This window comes from Phaenicophaeus curvirostris, chromosome 26, assembly GCF_032191515.1.
Source record: "Phaenicophaeus curvirostris isolate KB17595 chromosome 26, BPBGC_Pcur_1.0, whole genome shotgun sequence".
NCBI lineage: Eukaryota > Metazoa > Chordata > Aves > Cuculiformes > Cuculidae > Phaenicophaeus > Phaenicophaeus curvirostris.
In genome coordinates this window covers 4276033-4289985 of record NC_091417.1, presented here as the reverse complement: position 1 = coordinate 4289985, position 13953 = coordinate 4276033, and the positions used below count along the sequence as shown (strand labels likewise).

Sequence of the window (13953 nt, the reverse complement as noted above, 5' to 3'; positions counted from 1 at the left end):
TGGCCTCAAGCTCCACCAGGGGAGGTTCAGGCTGGACATTAGAAAAAAAATTTCATAGAAAGGGTGATTGGTCCCTGGCAGAGGCTGCCCAGGGAGGGGTTTGAGTCCCCTTCCCTGGAGGGGTTTAAGGGACGGGTGGACGAGGTGCTGAGGGACATGGTTTAGTGTTTGATGGGAATGGCTGGACTCGATCCAGTGGGCCTTTTCCAGCCTGATGATTCTATGATTTTATTGCCCTGTGTGCCTCAGTTTCCCCACTGATAGCAACAGGGTTGAGTCTTGCCATCCATCCAGCACGACGCTGGGCTGTGGAGCTGGGCCTCCATCCACCCTGTCACCCCCTGCCCTGCCTGGGGGTCCCCAGCTCTGCCCGCACCCCCTTCTCCCAAGGACTCGCAGCCAGCAGGTTGGTAACAGTGCTTTTATTTGGCGAGAAACAGGGGGTTCCCCCCCACAGGAGGGGGATCCTGGCAAGGAGCGGGGGGTCCATCCCTCCATCCCCTCCCTGCCCTACAGGAGCAAACTGAACTGGGAGAACTGGTACAACGGAAAGCGGGCTGACGGGGGCTGGGGGTGTCCCCCCGCTGTGTCCCCAGACCTGCTGGGTCACCCCTGGTCTGACACCCCCTTCCCAACACCGCGGGGGGTGTCGATCCTGCTGCCCTGAGTCTAAAGAACTGGCCAAGGGGCCCTCCTGCCTGGGTCCTCGCGGCCTGAAGCCACCTGCGATGGGCACAGCCAGGAGGGGGGGGCCCAGGGCACCCCCAAACCTCAACAGTGGAGCCTCCTACTCGCTGTGCAAAGAGCCCTGCGGGCGGACAAGGAGGAGGACGAGCCGGGGCAGGAGCGATGCCACCAGCCAGGGCCCAGCGGCGTACTTGAGGCAAGTGGTGACGTACCACAGGGTGACGTTCGCCGGCTGCGGCAGCCGGTGCAGGCCCTGCACGGCTCCCAGGGCCAGCGCGGCACCGGCCAGGCGCTGCCGGGGGTCCAGGCGCTGCCCCCGGCGCAGCGGGAGGCCCGCGGCCAGCCCCAAGCCCAGGGCGCTGCCAGCGTCGCGGCACACGGAGGCGAAGGGCCGGGTGTCGAGGCGCAGCCAGGCGGGGTTGGCGCACCATTTGGTGGCCAGACGGATAGACCTGGTGAGCGGGGAATGAGGGGAGCTCGGGGGCTGCTCCTCCCTGAAACGGGGGGACGCATCCCTCAGGCCAGACCCCAGCACTGAGCTCTCACCAGTCAATGTCGATGCCGGCGGCGATCACCAGCCTGTGCAGGGCCAGGGTGCCGAGCAGCAGGGCCAGCGCCGTGGCCACGAAGAAGCCCGGGGTGCCGGCAACGGGGGTGCGAGCCTGAAGCCTCCAGCCCAGAACGGCTCCTAGAGAGAGAGAGGAAAGGTGGGTTGGGGTTCCGGGCTGAACAGGGACCCCAAATGGAGGGGAGGGCACCCAAAATGAGGAGCGTCTGAGAGAGCTGGGGGTGTTTAGCCTGGAGAAGAGGAGGCTGAGGGAAGACCTCATTGCTCTCTGCAACTCCCTGAAAGGAGGTTGTGGAGAGGAGGGAGCTGGGCTCTTCTCCCAAGGGACAGGGGACAGGACGAGAGGGAATGGCCTCAAGCTCCACCAGGGGAGGTTCAGGCTGAACCCATTAGGCAAGGGTGATTGGTCCCTGGCAGAGGCTGCCCAGGGAGGGGGTTGAGTCCCCTTCCCTGGAGGGGTTTAAGGGCTGGGTGGACGAGGTGCTGAGGGACATGGTTTAGTGATTGATGGGAATGGTTGGACTTGATGATCCAGTGGGCCTTTTCCAACCTGGTGATTCTATGAAAACACCCTGGGCAGGGGGATGGAACATGGCCCCCAGCCCCACTCACCAGCCAGGATGCCCCCGACCACCTGATGGGGGAAGTGGGCAAGGACAAAGATGCGCGAGAGCCCCACGGCGAGCAGGAGTAGCACGTAGGCCGTGAAGGGGAGCAGCTTCACCACCAAGCTGGAAGGCAAGGAGGGTCCGGCTCAGCATTTCCGCGTGTGCTGTGCCAGGCAGGGCAGGTTTGGCCCCGCTTGGCAAGAGGAATGGGCAAAGCACAGGTGAAGAATGCAAAGAAAAGCCGCTCGGTGGGGCAGGGGCTGTGGGGGCCTCTGGGGCTGCCTCGGCAGAGCCGTGCTCCCCTGGAGCCATCCGACTGGCTAGGGAAGGCGTTTCCCACCCCGCTGTGGCTGCTGCAGGGTCCCACGCCACATCTCCCTCTTCCGAAGGAGGCTGTGGAGGCTCCCGAGCGCCAGCTTCCCCATCCCGGGTCTCACCTCCTGCCCTGCATAGATGCCAGCGCCGTCAGGGTGGTGACAAGTGGCCAGAGGGCTGCTCCTGTGATCATGCAGTGGCCAGAGGGGCTCCCTGCGAAGGAGAAGCACAGCACACTGGACTTGGGGCAGGGGGCACCTGTCCCAGAGAGATGGGGATGCCGCTTGCTCCCAGCCCTGGTGCCCTCCTGGCTGACAGGCGCGGCCTCAGCCCGAGGATAGGATTCTTTAGGTTAGAGAAGACCACATCCACACAGCTTTTAAAGCCCTCCAGGGTGGGGATTCCACCGCTGCACTGGACAGCCTCTGGCTGTGCTTGACAGCCCTTTCTGTAAAGGAATTTTTCCTAATATCCAATCTAAACTGCCCCCAGCACAACTTCAGGCCGTTGCATTTCCTCTTGTCCTATCACTTGCTCCTCGGGAGCAGAGCCCAGCCCCTGCCTGGCTCCATCCTCCTTTCTGGGACTTGCAGAGAGCGATGAGGTCTCCCCTCAGCCTCCTCCAGACTAAACAGCCCCACGTCCCTCAGCTGCTCCCAGAACCCCTGGGCTCCAGACTCTTTCCCAGCTCCATTCCCTTCTCTGGACGTGCTCTGGTCCTTCTATGTCCTTTGAAGGTTACTCCTAGGATTCAAGGTGCAGCCTCACCAGCACTGGATCCAGGGGCATCATCCCTCCCTGCTTCTGGTGGCCACCCCATGGCTGATCCAAGCTAGGATGCTGGTGGCCTTCCTGGCTACCTGCACCACTCCCAGTTCACGTTCAGCCGCTGCTGACCTGCACCCCCAGGTCCTTTTCCACCAGGCAGCTTTCCAGCCACTCTTGCTCAAATCTGGAGTGTTTTGTGGGCTTGTTGTGGCCCAAGTGCAGGACTCTGTGCTTAGCCCCGTGGAACCCCATCCCATTTGCCTCAGCCCACGGATCCAGCCTGTCTCTATCCCTCTGCGGAGCCTCCCTGCCCTCTTAATAGATTAAACACTCCTGCCCAGCTCAGTGAGGACAGCGCAAGGCGGTGTCTGTGGGCGATGGTTGGATGGGGCCTCCCGGCTCCTGCAGCCCTTGCCCGTGGATCCCAGGGCCTATGGAGACGCAAGGAAAAGCTGGTCACCTGGTCCCGTTTCGCAGGAGACAGGGAACTGGCGCAGCGCAAGTGGCTCCGTGCTGGCGAGCCCAGACTCATGGACCCACCAGAACAGGCGCTCCCCGAACAAGAACCTGGAGGGGAGAGAAACCACAGGGCAGTGAATGGCCAAATGCAGCCCGGCGCCCTCTCCACCCACCCGTGCGCATCCAAGGGCTGAAGCAAGCGGCTCCTGGGCTGTGAATATCAGCTCAGGTGACCTGTGGGAACTCCACACGCTCTCAGTGTAGCACAAGCAAGGAGCGGCACACGTTTCTGCTCTCCTGGCAGAGCCCACGGTCGCGTTTCTATCGTGAACGCACCATTGCTCAGGCGACACCCAGCTCCCCCTCACCATTTGAGCACCACGTTGAGCCACTCGGCCAGCAGCCCGGTCCACAGCACCGACACCCCCACGCCGCGGTCGAGGAAGTAGGCGAGGGGGAAGAAGACGGTGAAGATGCTTTTCGGATCGGCCACGGAGGTCACCGTGACCCAGAACTTCTCCAGCCAGGGCGGCCCGGACTGCAGCGCGGCGGCCAAGCGGGCGCTGGTGGCGTGCAGAGCGTCCATCGCTAACGGGACAGAGGCGGCGGCGGAGCTGGGGGCTGCACAGACCGGGCTGAGGAGCCCCCGCGCTCGCCGTCACCCCGGGGACACCTCGTGCGCAGCGCCACGCGGGCACGAGGCTCGCGGCGAGTCTCCCACTCGAAGGCCTCAAAACTTTGGGGAGCTGGTGGTGCCTCAACCGGGGGGTCCTGGGCACGGGAAGGGGGCGGGTAAGAGCAGGACTGCCCCACGGAGCCCTGAGGCCGCCCTGGTGTCCACACAGAGCAGAACCGGGGCCTCTCGGGGTTCTTCCCGGTCTGAGGCCTCTGTGGGGCCGGCACGGGGCCTTCTTCGGGCTCCCGGGGGCCTCTCGGGGTTCTCCTAGGGCTGGGCTCTCCCTAGCGCGGCACCGAAGCCCCTAGTCTCTCCCAGGCTGGGTTCGGGACCCCGGAGGCTCTCGGGGTTGCCCCAGGACCGGCTCCCCAATCTCCCCGGGCCTCCCCGGGCCCTCCCGCCTGAGCGCCCGCGGGCCGGGACGGGGCGGCGCGAGGGACAAACGAGGCAAGAGGCGCGAACGCGTTTCCACCCCCCCCCACAACCCCAACGGTCCCCGCGCGCGCAGGCCACGCCCCTCCCTGACCACGCCCACCCACACAGGCCACGCCCCCACACTATATCTTAACGCGCCCCCGCAGCCTTTGGTCACGCCCCTTGTCAATAGACCACGCCCCCTCCTTTAGGCCACGCCCACACTCTGACCACGCCCACCACGTCGTGCCCCCTCACCGCTCAGGCCCCCGCCCCTCACGCTCAGGCCCCGCCCCTCACGCTCAGGCCCCGCCCCTCACGCTCAGGCCCCGCCCCTCACGCTCAGGCTCCGCCCCTCACGCTCAGGCCCCGCCCCTCACGCTCAGGCCCCGCCCCTCACGCTCAGGCCCCGCCCCTCACGCCCGGCCCCGCCCCCGCCAGCCGCTGCGCCGAGAAGATGGCGGCGCCGGGCGAGTACTTCAGCGTGGGCAGCCAGGTCTCCTGCCGCACCTGCCAGGAGCAGCGCCTGCAGGGCGAGGTCGTCGCCTTCGACTATCCCAGCAAGATGCTGGCGCTCAGTATCCGCCCGCCCTGCGCTGGGGGGAGGGGGTTTGAGGGCGGTTTTGGAGGGGGGGGGGCGGCTCTGAGGGGAGGGGGGGCTGGGGGCTGAGATGAGGGGCTCTGAGGAGAGGGGGAATGGGGGGCGCTGTAAAGTGAGGGGGTTTGAGGGTGCGGGTGTCAGAGATAAGGGACTGTTAGGGAAGGTGGGATCTGGAGGGGCTGTGAGGAGAGGGGGGTGCTGAGGGGCTCAGATGAGGGGCTGTAAGGGGAGGAGGGAGTCTGTAAGGGGAGGGGGTTCGAGAGTGGGGAGGCTCTGAGGAGAGGGGGAATGGGGGGGGGCTGTAAAGTGAGGGGGTTTGAGGGTGGGGGTGCCAGAGATGAGGGGCTGTTAGGGAAGGGGGGATCTGGAGGGGCTGTGAGGATGTGAGGAGAGGGGGGGCCTGGGGGGCTCAGATGAGGGGCTGTAAGGGGAGGAGGTTTGAGGGTGGGGAGGCTCTGAGGAGAGGGGGGGCTCAGATGAAGGACTGTGAGGAGGGGGGTGTCTGTAAGGGGAGAGGGGTCAAGGGTGGGGGAGGCTGTGAGGAGAAGGGGGGCTGTGGGGGGTGGGCTGAGATGAGGGGCTCTGAGGAGAGGGAGAATAGGGGGAGGCTGTAAAGTGAGGGGGTTTGAGGGTGGGGATATGAGGAGAGGGGGGACCTGGGGGGGTGTCAGAGATGAGGGGTTGTGAAGAGGGGGGAGGCTGTTGGGGGGGCGGTTCGAGGGTGGGGAGTCTGTGAGGAGAGGGGAGGTCTGGGGGGCTCAGATGAAGGACTGTGAGTATGGGGGAGTCTGTAAGGAGAGAGGGTTCAAGGGTGGGGGAGGCTCTGAGGAGAGGGGGGGCTGTAGGGGGGGGGTTGAGATGAGGGACTCTGAGGAGAGGGGGAATGGGGGATTAGAGGTGAGGGTTTGTCAGGGAAGGTGGGATCTGAGGGGGCTGTGAGGAGAGGGGGATGGGGGGCTCAGATGAAGGACTGTGAGGATGAGGGAGTCTGGAAGGGGGGGGGTTCGAGGGTAGGGGAGCCTGTGAGGAGAAGGGGATGTGGGGGGGCATGTGGGGGCTCAGATGAGGAGTTGTGGGGAGGGAGTCTGATGGGAGGGGTTTGAGGGTGGGGAGGCTGTGAGGAGGGGGGAGGTCTAGGGGGGCTCAGATGAGGAGGGGGGAGGCTGTAAGGGGAGAGGGTTTGAGGGTGGGGAGGCTGTGAGGAGGGGGGAGGTCTAGGGGGGCTCAGATGAGGTGCTGTGAGGAGGGGGGAGTCTAAGGGGAGGGAGTTTGAGGGCAGGGGAGGCTCTGAGGAGAGGGGGATGTGGGGGGGCTCAAGCGAGGGGCTGTGAGGAGGGGGGAGTCTGTAAGGGGAGGGGATTCGAGGGCGGGAGGGCGGTGAGGAGATGGGAAGTCTTGGGGGGCTCAGATGAGGGGCTGTGAGGGGAGTGGGGATCTGATGGGGGGGGCTGTGAGAAGGGGTGTGGGGGCTCTCATTGGAGCACCCTGAACTGGGGTTATTGCAGGGCAGGGGGCTCTGTAGGGAGGTTGGGGGGTGAGAAGCCCTGTGCTTGGGTTATCGGGGGAGTGGGGGTGCCCTGTGAAGGGGTTTTGTGGGGTGAGGAGCACTGAGTGGGGTTTCTGGGGGGAATGTGGTGCTCTATAAGGGGGTTTTGGGGTACTGAGGAGCCCAGGAGTGAGATCTGAGGGGGGGTTATAGGGAGGTTTGGGGGAGTGGGGAGTCCTGTAGTGGGGTTACCTGGGGGGGGGATGTAATGGGGTTTGGGGGGGCAGTGGTTACCCTATAGTGGGACCTGCCCTCCAGGGAGGTTTGGGGGGAGCGACCAGCCCCATGGCAGAGAAGTTGGGGAGCCCTGGGTTGGGATCGCTGGGGATTGGTGCCATCCGGGAGGGGTTGGGGGGTGCTCCCATATGTCTCCTACCAGGCTGTGGGGAGGCACAGTGGGGCCTAGGGGGACACAGGGACACCCCACAGGGTCCTGGGGACGGGGGAGCTCTCCTTGGGGTGGAGGGGGGGGACTTTCAGGGGCAGGAGGAGCCCTGGGAGGGCTGAGGTGCCTCTTTGGGGGTGTAGCAGCATGGTGAGGACCCTGGGGAGGTCAAGAAGGATAGGGGAGGCCTAGGAGGGGGGGGATCCCATAGGAAGTGTTGATGAGAGGGGTTTGGAGGGGTGGGGGGGCTCAGTGGGCCTGTGGGGATTGAAGGGGAAGCTGTGAAGGTGAGGCAAAGCCCCCTGACGAGGGGGGGGACTTGGGGGGGAGCAGTACAAGAGATCTGGGGAGTCCTGTGGGGTGGCTGTGCTGGGAGAAGCCCCTGTGGCAGCCGAGGCCTGGGGCTGCCCTGGGCTGGAGGGTGAGGATGATATTATCCATGTATCCGTGTGCGCTTGGCTCTCACCCGCCAGCAAGGGGAAAGCAGAGAGCTGGGGAGGGGGCTTAACCCTGGGATCAGTGTCAGAAGGGGATGGAAAAGTAAATGCTTGGGGCCCCAGTTGGATTCCGGAGTGAATAGGTGGGTGCTGGGGGAGCTGGGAAAGGGGTTTGGCTCTGGAGTCTGGAGCTGCGGGCAGTGGGGTGGGAGCAGCCCTGGCTGAGCTGGGGCAGCTCTGCTGGGAGAAGCTCCCCAGCCCCGAGTGGAGGCTGTGGGAAACTTAACTGGTGTCCAACAGGTTGGTGTCGTGCGCGCTGCTGGTCTGCACTGGAGGGGGCTGAGCTCTCCCTCTGTGGCTGCCCTAGTCCGGCTCTTCCTCCCAGAGCTGGGGTGTTTCCACAGAGGAAGAGACATCCCTCGTTTTCTTGCCTGTGCTGAAAGGTGTTTGCTGGGAAGGCCTCTCTGCACAGCTGGGCTCGGGGCGAGAGGGGAGGAAAAGTGGCCTTCGTGAGCATCTCTTCCAAGGAGGAGATGGCATTAATGTGGAAGAGGTTCTCCGTGCCATGCCCTCAGCTCTTTCCAGCCCTGAAGGAGCCAAGTGAAGAGCACAGCCTCTTGTGGAATAGGTTGCGCAGGAATCGGTGTAGCTCTGGAAGGGCTTTTACTAGGGGTGGTGCATTTATGCTTCCCGGTCACACTGCCAAACCTGGCTGTGTCCAAGTGCCACCTGGGAGGTGTGTGAGGGCCAGGAGGCCATTCCAGGGAGCCGCCTCTTCCCTCTGCACTGAGGATGCTTCTGGGAGGCTCTGGCTTGGCCACTGCCCACCAGAGAGGGAATGGTTGGGGTGCAAGAGGTGCAAACTGGAGGCACAGTGGTGGTTGGGGTTCGCTCCCCGTGTGCCGTGGTGGGGGCACTGTCAGCAGCACCTCTGCACCTTCAGCAAATTGGGACTCAGTGGCATTTCTGGAGAAGACCACGCAGCGTCCTGGGCTGCAGGTGTCTGGAAAACTGGTACTGTAGTTGGGAAAACCGAATCGGCATCAGCTGAGCCTCATGCGAGACGAGTAGCATGGCTGGGGTCTCATGGGCAGCAAATAAGGATGGGGCAGTGGAGAAGCTCCCTGAAAACCAAATCTTCTGGTTTGTTCTGGGACAGGTGCGTGCATCCTGTAAGAGTCTCCCGCAGGATTTGTTTTCCTTAACGTTTCTCCTCTCCAGAATGCCCATCTTCCAGCGGAAAGCCCAATCACGCAGATATCCTGCTTGTAAACTTACAGTATGTTTCAGAAGTGGAAATAATCAATGACCGCACGGAAACGCCTCCTCCTTTAGCCTCACTCAACGTTAGCAAGGTAAGGACCTGGCCCAGTGGGCTCGGAGGCACTCGCTCTTGGGAGGGAGGAGGGATTTGTTTTGGAAATCCCTGTCTGAGATGGGGCAGTTTCTAAACTCTGAATTGCCTGCTTCAGTCGCAGCCCACCCTGGTGCTGTTAGGGCTTCACACAATGGTGTTTTTGGGGTGTTGAATCTCCATTGCTGGCTGCAGGAGTGTCTGTCGTGAGGCCGCTGCTTCTGGATGGCTCAGGAGGGAGCCGAGATCCTGGGAGAGGGAACTCCTAGCTTCTTTTCAGCCAGGAGCCCATCCTGAGTCTGAACAGGATTCTGGAATTGGATCCTGCTGCCACCCTGGGTCACCCACGCACCGTTTGGGCTGTGGTTGTGGTGTGAGCTCCCAGCACAGTCCTGCTGAGTGGATTTAGTGCCTGGGTGACACTAGGAGCTCAGCGAACAGCTCTGCTCTGTGCTTTTCTCAGAGGCTGCTCTGCTGCGGGCCAGCCTCCTGCAGCAGAAGGAAACGTGGATTTCTGTGCTGGCAAGCAGGTGCGAGTTGCTGGCTGAAACACAGACCGAGGGTGCTGGCATCAGGACCTCTGGAGTGGTTTCAGTAACATTGGGGCTGCACAGCACCTTCTCCCTCAGGAAGAGCCCAGTGCTCTCGATCCTGCTGGCTCTGCAGCAGCAGCACCAGCACCTTTGCTGGAGGGATGTGGTGCTTTGCTGGCCAGAAGGAAGGGAGGATGAGGCCTTTCCTAAACGTGAACATGTTCTTTCCCTGACCGCAACTCAAATGAAAACTTTCTGGATAAGATGGGCATGGCTGGTGCTGGTTCTCTGCTTCCCTGAGCTCACGTCGCTCCTCCTGGTGCTCTGTCCTCCAAGATCCTGGATTACAAACGCACTAGAGTGTGTTTTGTGCTCCGGTGGGTGGTGCAAGACAAGATTTGGCTTTGGTGAGCCCCCCTCTGCTTGTGGCCCCTTCTCCACGTGGGCGTTGCTCGTCTCCAGAAGCAGGTTTTGGTGAACCTGGTGGGCAGGGGAGTGGGTAGGAGCCATGAAGCAGGGGTAGTTAGAGGGATTTTGAGGAGCTGCTTTTCATACACCTTTCTGGAAGGGGAGCAGTTCTGACTTGCAGGGATGGTGTCAGAAGAAGGGAAGGTGAACTTGAGCCCTCAGCACTGTGGGAATCGGCTGGGAGAGGTCTGGGCGTGGGGCTTTTCCGTTGTCACCTCCTTGTCCCACGTGAAACCCTCCTGTGCTGGCAGGCGGTTTGGTGTCGCAAGGGTAGCACCAGCTGTGCACCCGTAGCCCTTGTGGGTTCCTTCCCGGGGGCTTAGCACGTTAGTGGAGGTCTCAGAAAACACAACTGCCGTGAGGATCCAACTGTGCACCAACTGACCTCATTGCTTTCTAAAAGGAAGTTGTGGAGAGGAGGGAGCTGGGCTCTTCTCCCAAGGGACAGGGGACAGGACGAGAGGGAATGGCCTCAAGCTCCACATGGGGAGGTTCAGGCTGGACATAAAGAAAAAATTTTTCACGGAAAGGGTCATTGGTCCCTGGCAGAGGCTGCCCAGGGAGGGGGTTGAGTCACCTTCCCTGGAGGGGTTTAAGGGACGGGTGGACGAGGTGCTGAGGGACATGGGTTAGTGATTGATGGGAATGGTTGGACTCGATGATCTGGTGGGTCTCTTCCAACCTGGTGATTCTATGATTCTATGAATTCCATCAAGTGAAGCCTCTGGGAGTGCAGCTGGGAGGAGGACGGGCCTGCTGAGGGGAAAGCGCCTCATGTGACTTCAGATGCTTCTGTCTTTCTGGGATCAAAATAATTGCTGTGGGTTTATGAGGGTAGGGAAGCAAATGAAATCGCATTTTCCGCAGACAGAAATAGGTGTGTGGCCACCTTGACGTGCTGCCTGGGATTTGCTGTGCTCGGCTCTGCCCCCGAGCGGGACGGGGCCATCCTGGCGGTGGGGGCCTCGGTTTCCCCTCCCAGATGCTTTTGGCTCACACTGGCTTTTTCTATCATTCATACGGGCATGAATAGGGAAGTGACTCATTCATTCATGCCACCGCGCAAGGTGCGTCTCCCAGTCTCTCCGGTTGCCCTGGCGCTCACTGCAGCGTGCTGGAAACAGGGAGGCTGTTCTGAATGCTTGGATCTGGGAGGCTGGAAGGTGGAGGCTCGGTGTGTCCAATTCATTTCTTGTCCAGGGAAAGCAGTGAGGAATAGGGAGAGCACGTCCCATTGCAAGGGAACATGAGAGTGGGTGGGCTTGTCCCAGAGCTGAACCCGTTTGCCTCCGCTTGTGCGTCTCGTGGGGTTGCACGGGAAGGGGGCCTGATGCAGCCACTGCTCGGAGCTGGTGGAAAACTTGGAGGCCTGGATGCGAGAGTTCTAAAACCAGAGTGGATCTCGATCTGGATGCCACAAGCCTGGCTGCGGGGAGCAGGGATCTGCTGGGGGAGCCTGTTGAGGGCACAGCAGAGGAGATCCGTGCCCAGCTGTGCCCTGGGGATGATGCTTTGGGAAGGGCAGTGGAACTGGCTGAGAACAAGGAGCGCGGGCTCTGGGGAGCAGCCCCGGTCCTGGAGTTGGTGTAGCTGGTGACCATGTATGTGACTTGGATGCAAACCAGTTTGGAAGCTGGACCAGTGGTCTTGGAGAGGGCAGTTCCTGCATGGAGCAGGGTGGGAGGCCCCAGAGACAGGTCGTGCTGGGAGAGGACCCCATCCCAAGGATTCCATCCCCTTGTTAGGGCTCCCTGTGCTCACTGGCAGGCTGCAAGGGGGGAAAAACTTCCCCTTCGTGGCACTATTTGCTCCAAAAGTGCCCCCCTTGGGTAGGAAAAGCCCGAGATTTCATTAAGTGGGGGCTTTGGCCTCACACAGCTGGGAAAGTTGGTGTGGCCTGGGGAGGTTGTTCCTGGGAGGAGGAGGAAGAGGAGGCCCGGTGTGGGTGGCAGCACTCATGCGGCTCTTGCACTGCGGCAGCTCCAGCCGGGAGCACGTCCAGCGCCGCCTGCCCGTCTCCTGTCTCCAGGCAGCTGCAGCTCCTTCTCCTCCTGCAGCCACCGGATTTAACGCAGGGGACACTGGGCTTTGGGGCTTCCCCTCTCTGCTCTGTGGCCCCGATGGCATAATCCCGCATCCCTGTGCATGAGGGGGATTGGTTTTGGAATAGAATAATTAGTGTGTGAGAAAGTTGCTCCTACTCCTGCGTGGTCCAGGTGGAGGCATTTACACCCCATGAGACCTCATGTAATGGTTATTCCAGGCTCATTTTCCCCACCTGTGTCCTTCAAGTAAAAAGCAAGCAGAAAACGGTGTTTTGGATCTGAAATGCAGTGATTAATTTGGAAAAGGTGGAGGGGAAGGGGATTGGTGGGTCTGCTCTGGCAGCTGATTCCCTCCTGGCGCCTGCATTCCTCAGGCATCGTAGGGATGCGACGTGGGCAGTACTGATCACATCTGGAATTATGTTTTTGTCCTGAGATGTGTGTGATGCCCCAGGATGCGCAGGGAAAGGTGTGGTGGGAGGGTGGGAATGGCACGTGTGTCATTACCCAGATCTAAGCGGGGAGCTGGACAGCGAGTGCTGGGGGGGGACCCACGTTGCCACAGAGCTCTGAGCCCCCCTCAGCCGAGCCCCCTGTCTCTCTGTCTCCCTCCAGCTCGCCAACAAAGCTCGGACGGAGAAGGAAGAGAAGATGAGCCAGGCGTATGCAATTAGTGCTGGTGTCTCCCTGGAGGGGCAGCAGCTCTTCCAGACTATACACAAGACGTAAGTCCCCTTATCGCTGCCACCCGCGCTCCGTCTCTGCTCCTGGAGCTGCCTGGCAGCCGCTTGTACCCCTGCGCAGTCTAGGGAGGGATTTGCGTAGCCTGGTCCCCTATATTTGCCAGGAGATGCTGCCAGTGTGTCCTGGTACACGGTGGCTGGAGCCACGTGGTCCTTGGGGCAGGGGATGGCTCCATGCCTGGCTCCTTGGCCACCCATGCTGTCTTGCACCCCTCTTCCCTTGGGAACCCAGGAGTTTCTGGGTGGCTCCTGCACCCGCATCCCCTCCTCGGTGGGCAGCGGGGAGGTGCTGGGGTGGCTCTCACGGGGCTCAGGGTCACACTCCTGTGTCCCCCAGCCCTTCCACATCCCCCATCTGATCCCTGTTCCCTCCCCTGCAGCATTAAAGACTGTAAATGGCAGGAGAAGAACATAGTTGTGATGGAAGAAGTCGTTATCGCCCCTCCCTACCAAGTGGAAAACTGTAAAGGCAAAGAGGGGAGCGCGCTGAGTCACGTACGCAAAATAGTGAGTACGGGGATGGGGTCACACCCCCAGGGGCACCCCTGATCCTTCCTTGGGGGGCTCCCCCTGCCCATCCCAGAGCTCCCCCTTTCTTTCCCACCCCGAGAGGCTCCCATTGTCTCATCCTAGTGCTCCCCTACCCCTGGGGGGAAGCTCCCCCTGCCCCTCGGGGGTCTCTCTTTCCCACTCACGCCCCTCTCCGTGGATCCCGCGCCCCCCCCCCCGCCGCAGGTGGAGAAGCACTTCCGCGACGCGGAGAGCCAGAAGGTGCTGCAGCGTTCCCAAGCCCCGCCGACACAGAAGGAAACGTCCCTCTCGTCCTGAGGCCGCCGCGTGCCGGGGCCCCCCTGCCCTCCCCTCGCCGGGGCGGCCGCGGTGGAGGGTGTTGGGGGGCACCTTTTATCCCCCGTTCGAGCTCGATACCGGGGAGCCCCCCCTCCCCCCGATTCCAGACCTTAGACTTTAAACCAACGAGAAAAGAGAATAATTTAAACTCACGATTACCTGACTAACCGCGTTCTTTGCTGCCACGTCCCGCCCGCCGCGCAGACCCCTCGCTTTCAGGTTTTGCTCTCTTTTTCCCTACCCCCCCCCCTTCTTTAATTCTGCAAAGCGGCCCCTTTCCCCTCCAATTCCCCGTGCGGGGGTGGCTGCGGTGGCCGAGCTGGGACCTTTGTGACCAGCGCAGCCACGTTTTAATTTGTTTGCACAGGGCAAGGCTTGAATTTCTCTTCTTTCTTTCTCTCTTCAACGTCCTGGGTCTGTACGGAAACCCGGGGTCGCGGCAAGCCCCTAATCCCCAGCCCCCGGGCATGGATGGGGTTTCCCTCTTTATTATTTTT

At 61.8% G+C, this 13953-nt stretch overlaps 2 protein-coding genes across 2 annotated transcripts; one reads left to right on the top strand and one right to left on the bottom strand.

The window, feature by feature from the left end:
* Positions 1 to 407: 407 nt before the first annotated feature.
* G6PC3 (glucose-6-phosphatase catalytic subunit 3) lies at positions 408 to 4499 on the bottom strand. The gene is made up of 6 exons (XM_069877316.1): positions 3774 to 4499; positions 3407 to 3513; positions 2301 to 2391; positions 1868 to 1986; positions 1234 to 1375; positions 408 to 1139 (listed from the first exon to the last, which is right to left on the bottom strand). The coding sequence occupies exons 1-6, from the start codon at positions 3989 to 3991 to the stop codon at positions 788 to 790; spliced, it is 1029 nt and encodes a 342-aa protein (XP_069733417.1). The 5' UTR covers positions 3992 to 4499; the 3' UTR covers positions 408 to 787.
* A 409-nt stretch (positions 4500 to 4908) lies between these two features.
* Positions 4909 to 13609, top strand: LSM12 (LSM12 homolog). The gene is made up of 5 exons (XM_069877322.1): positions 4909 to 5073; positions 8686 to 8819; positions 12480 to 12589; positions 12988 to 13114; positions 13343 to 13609. Exons 1-5 carry the CDS (start codon positions 4953 to 4955, stop codon positions 13433 to 13435), a joined length of 585 nt encoding a protein of 194 aa, XP_069733423.1. The 5' UTR covers positions 4909 to 4952; the 3' UTR covers positions 13436 to 13609.
* Positions 13610 to 13953: the final 344 nt, after the last annotated feature.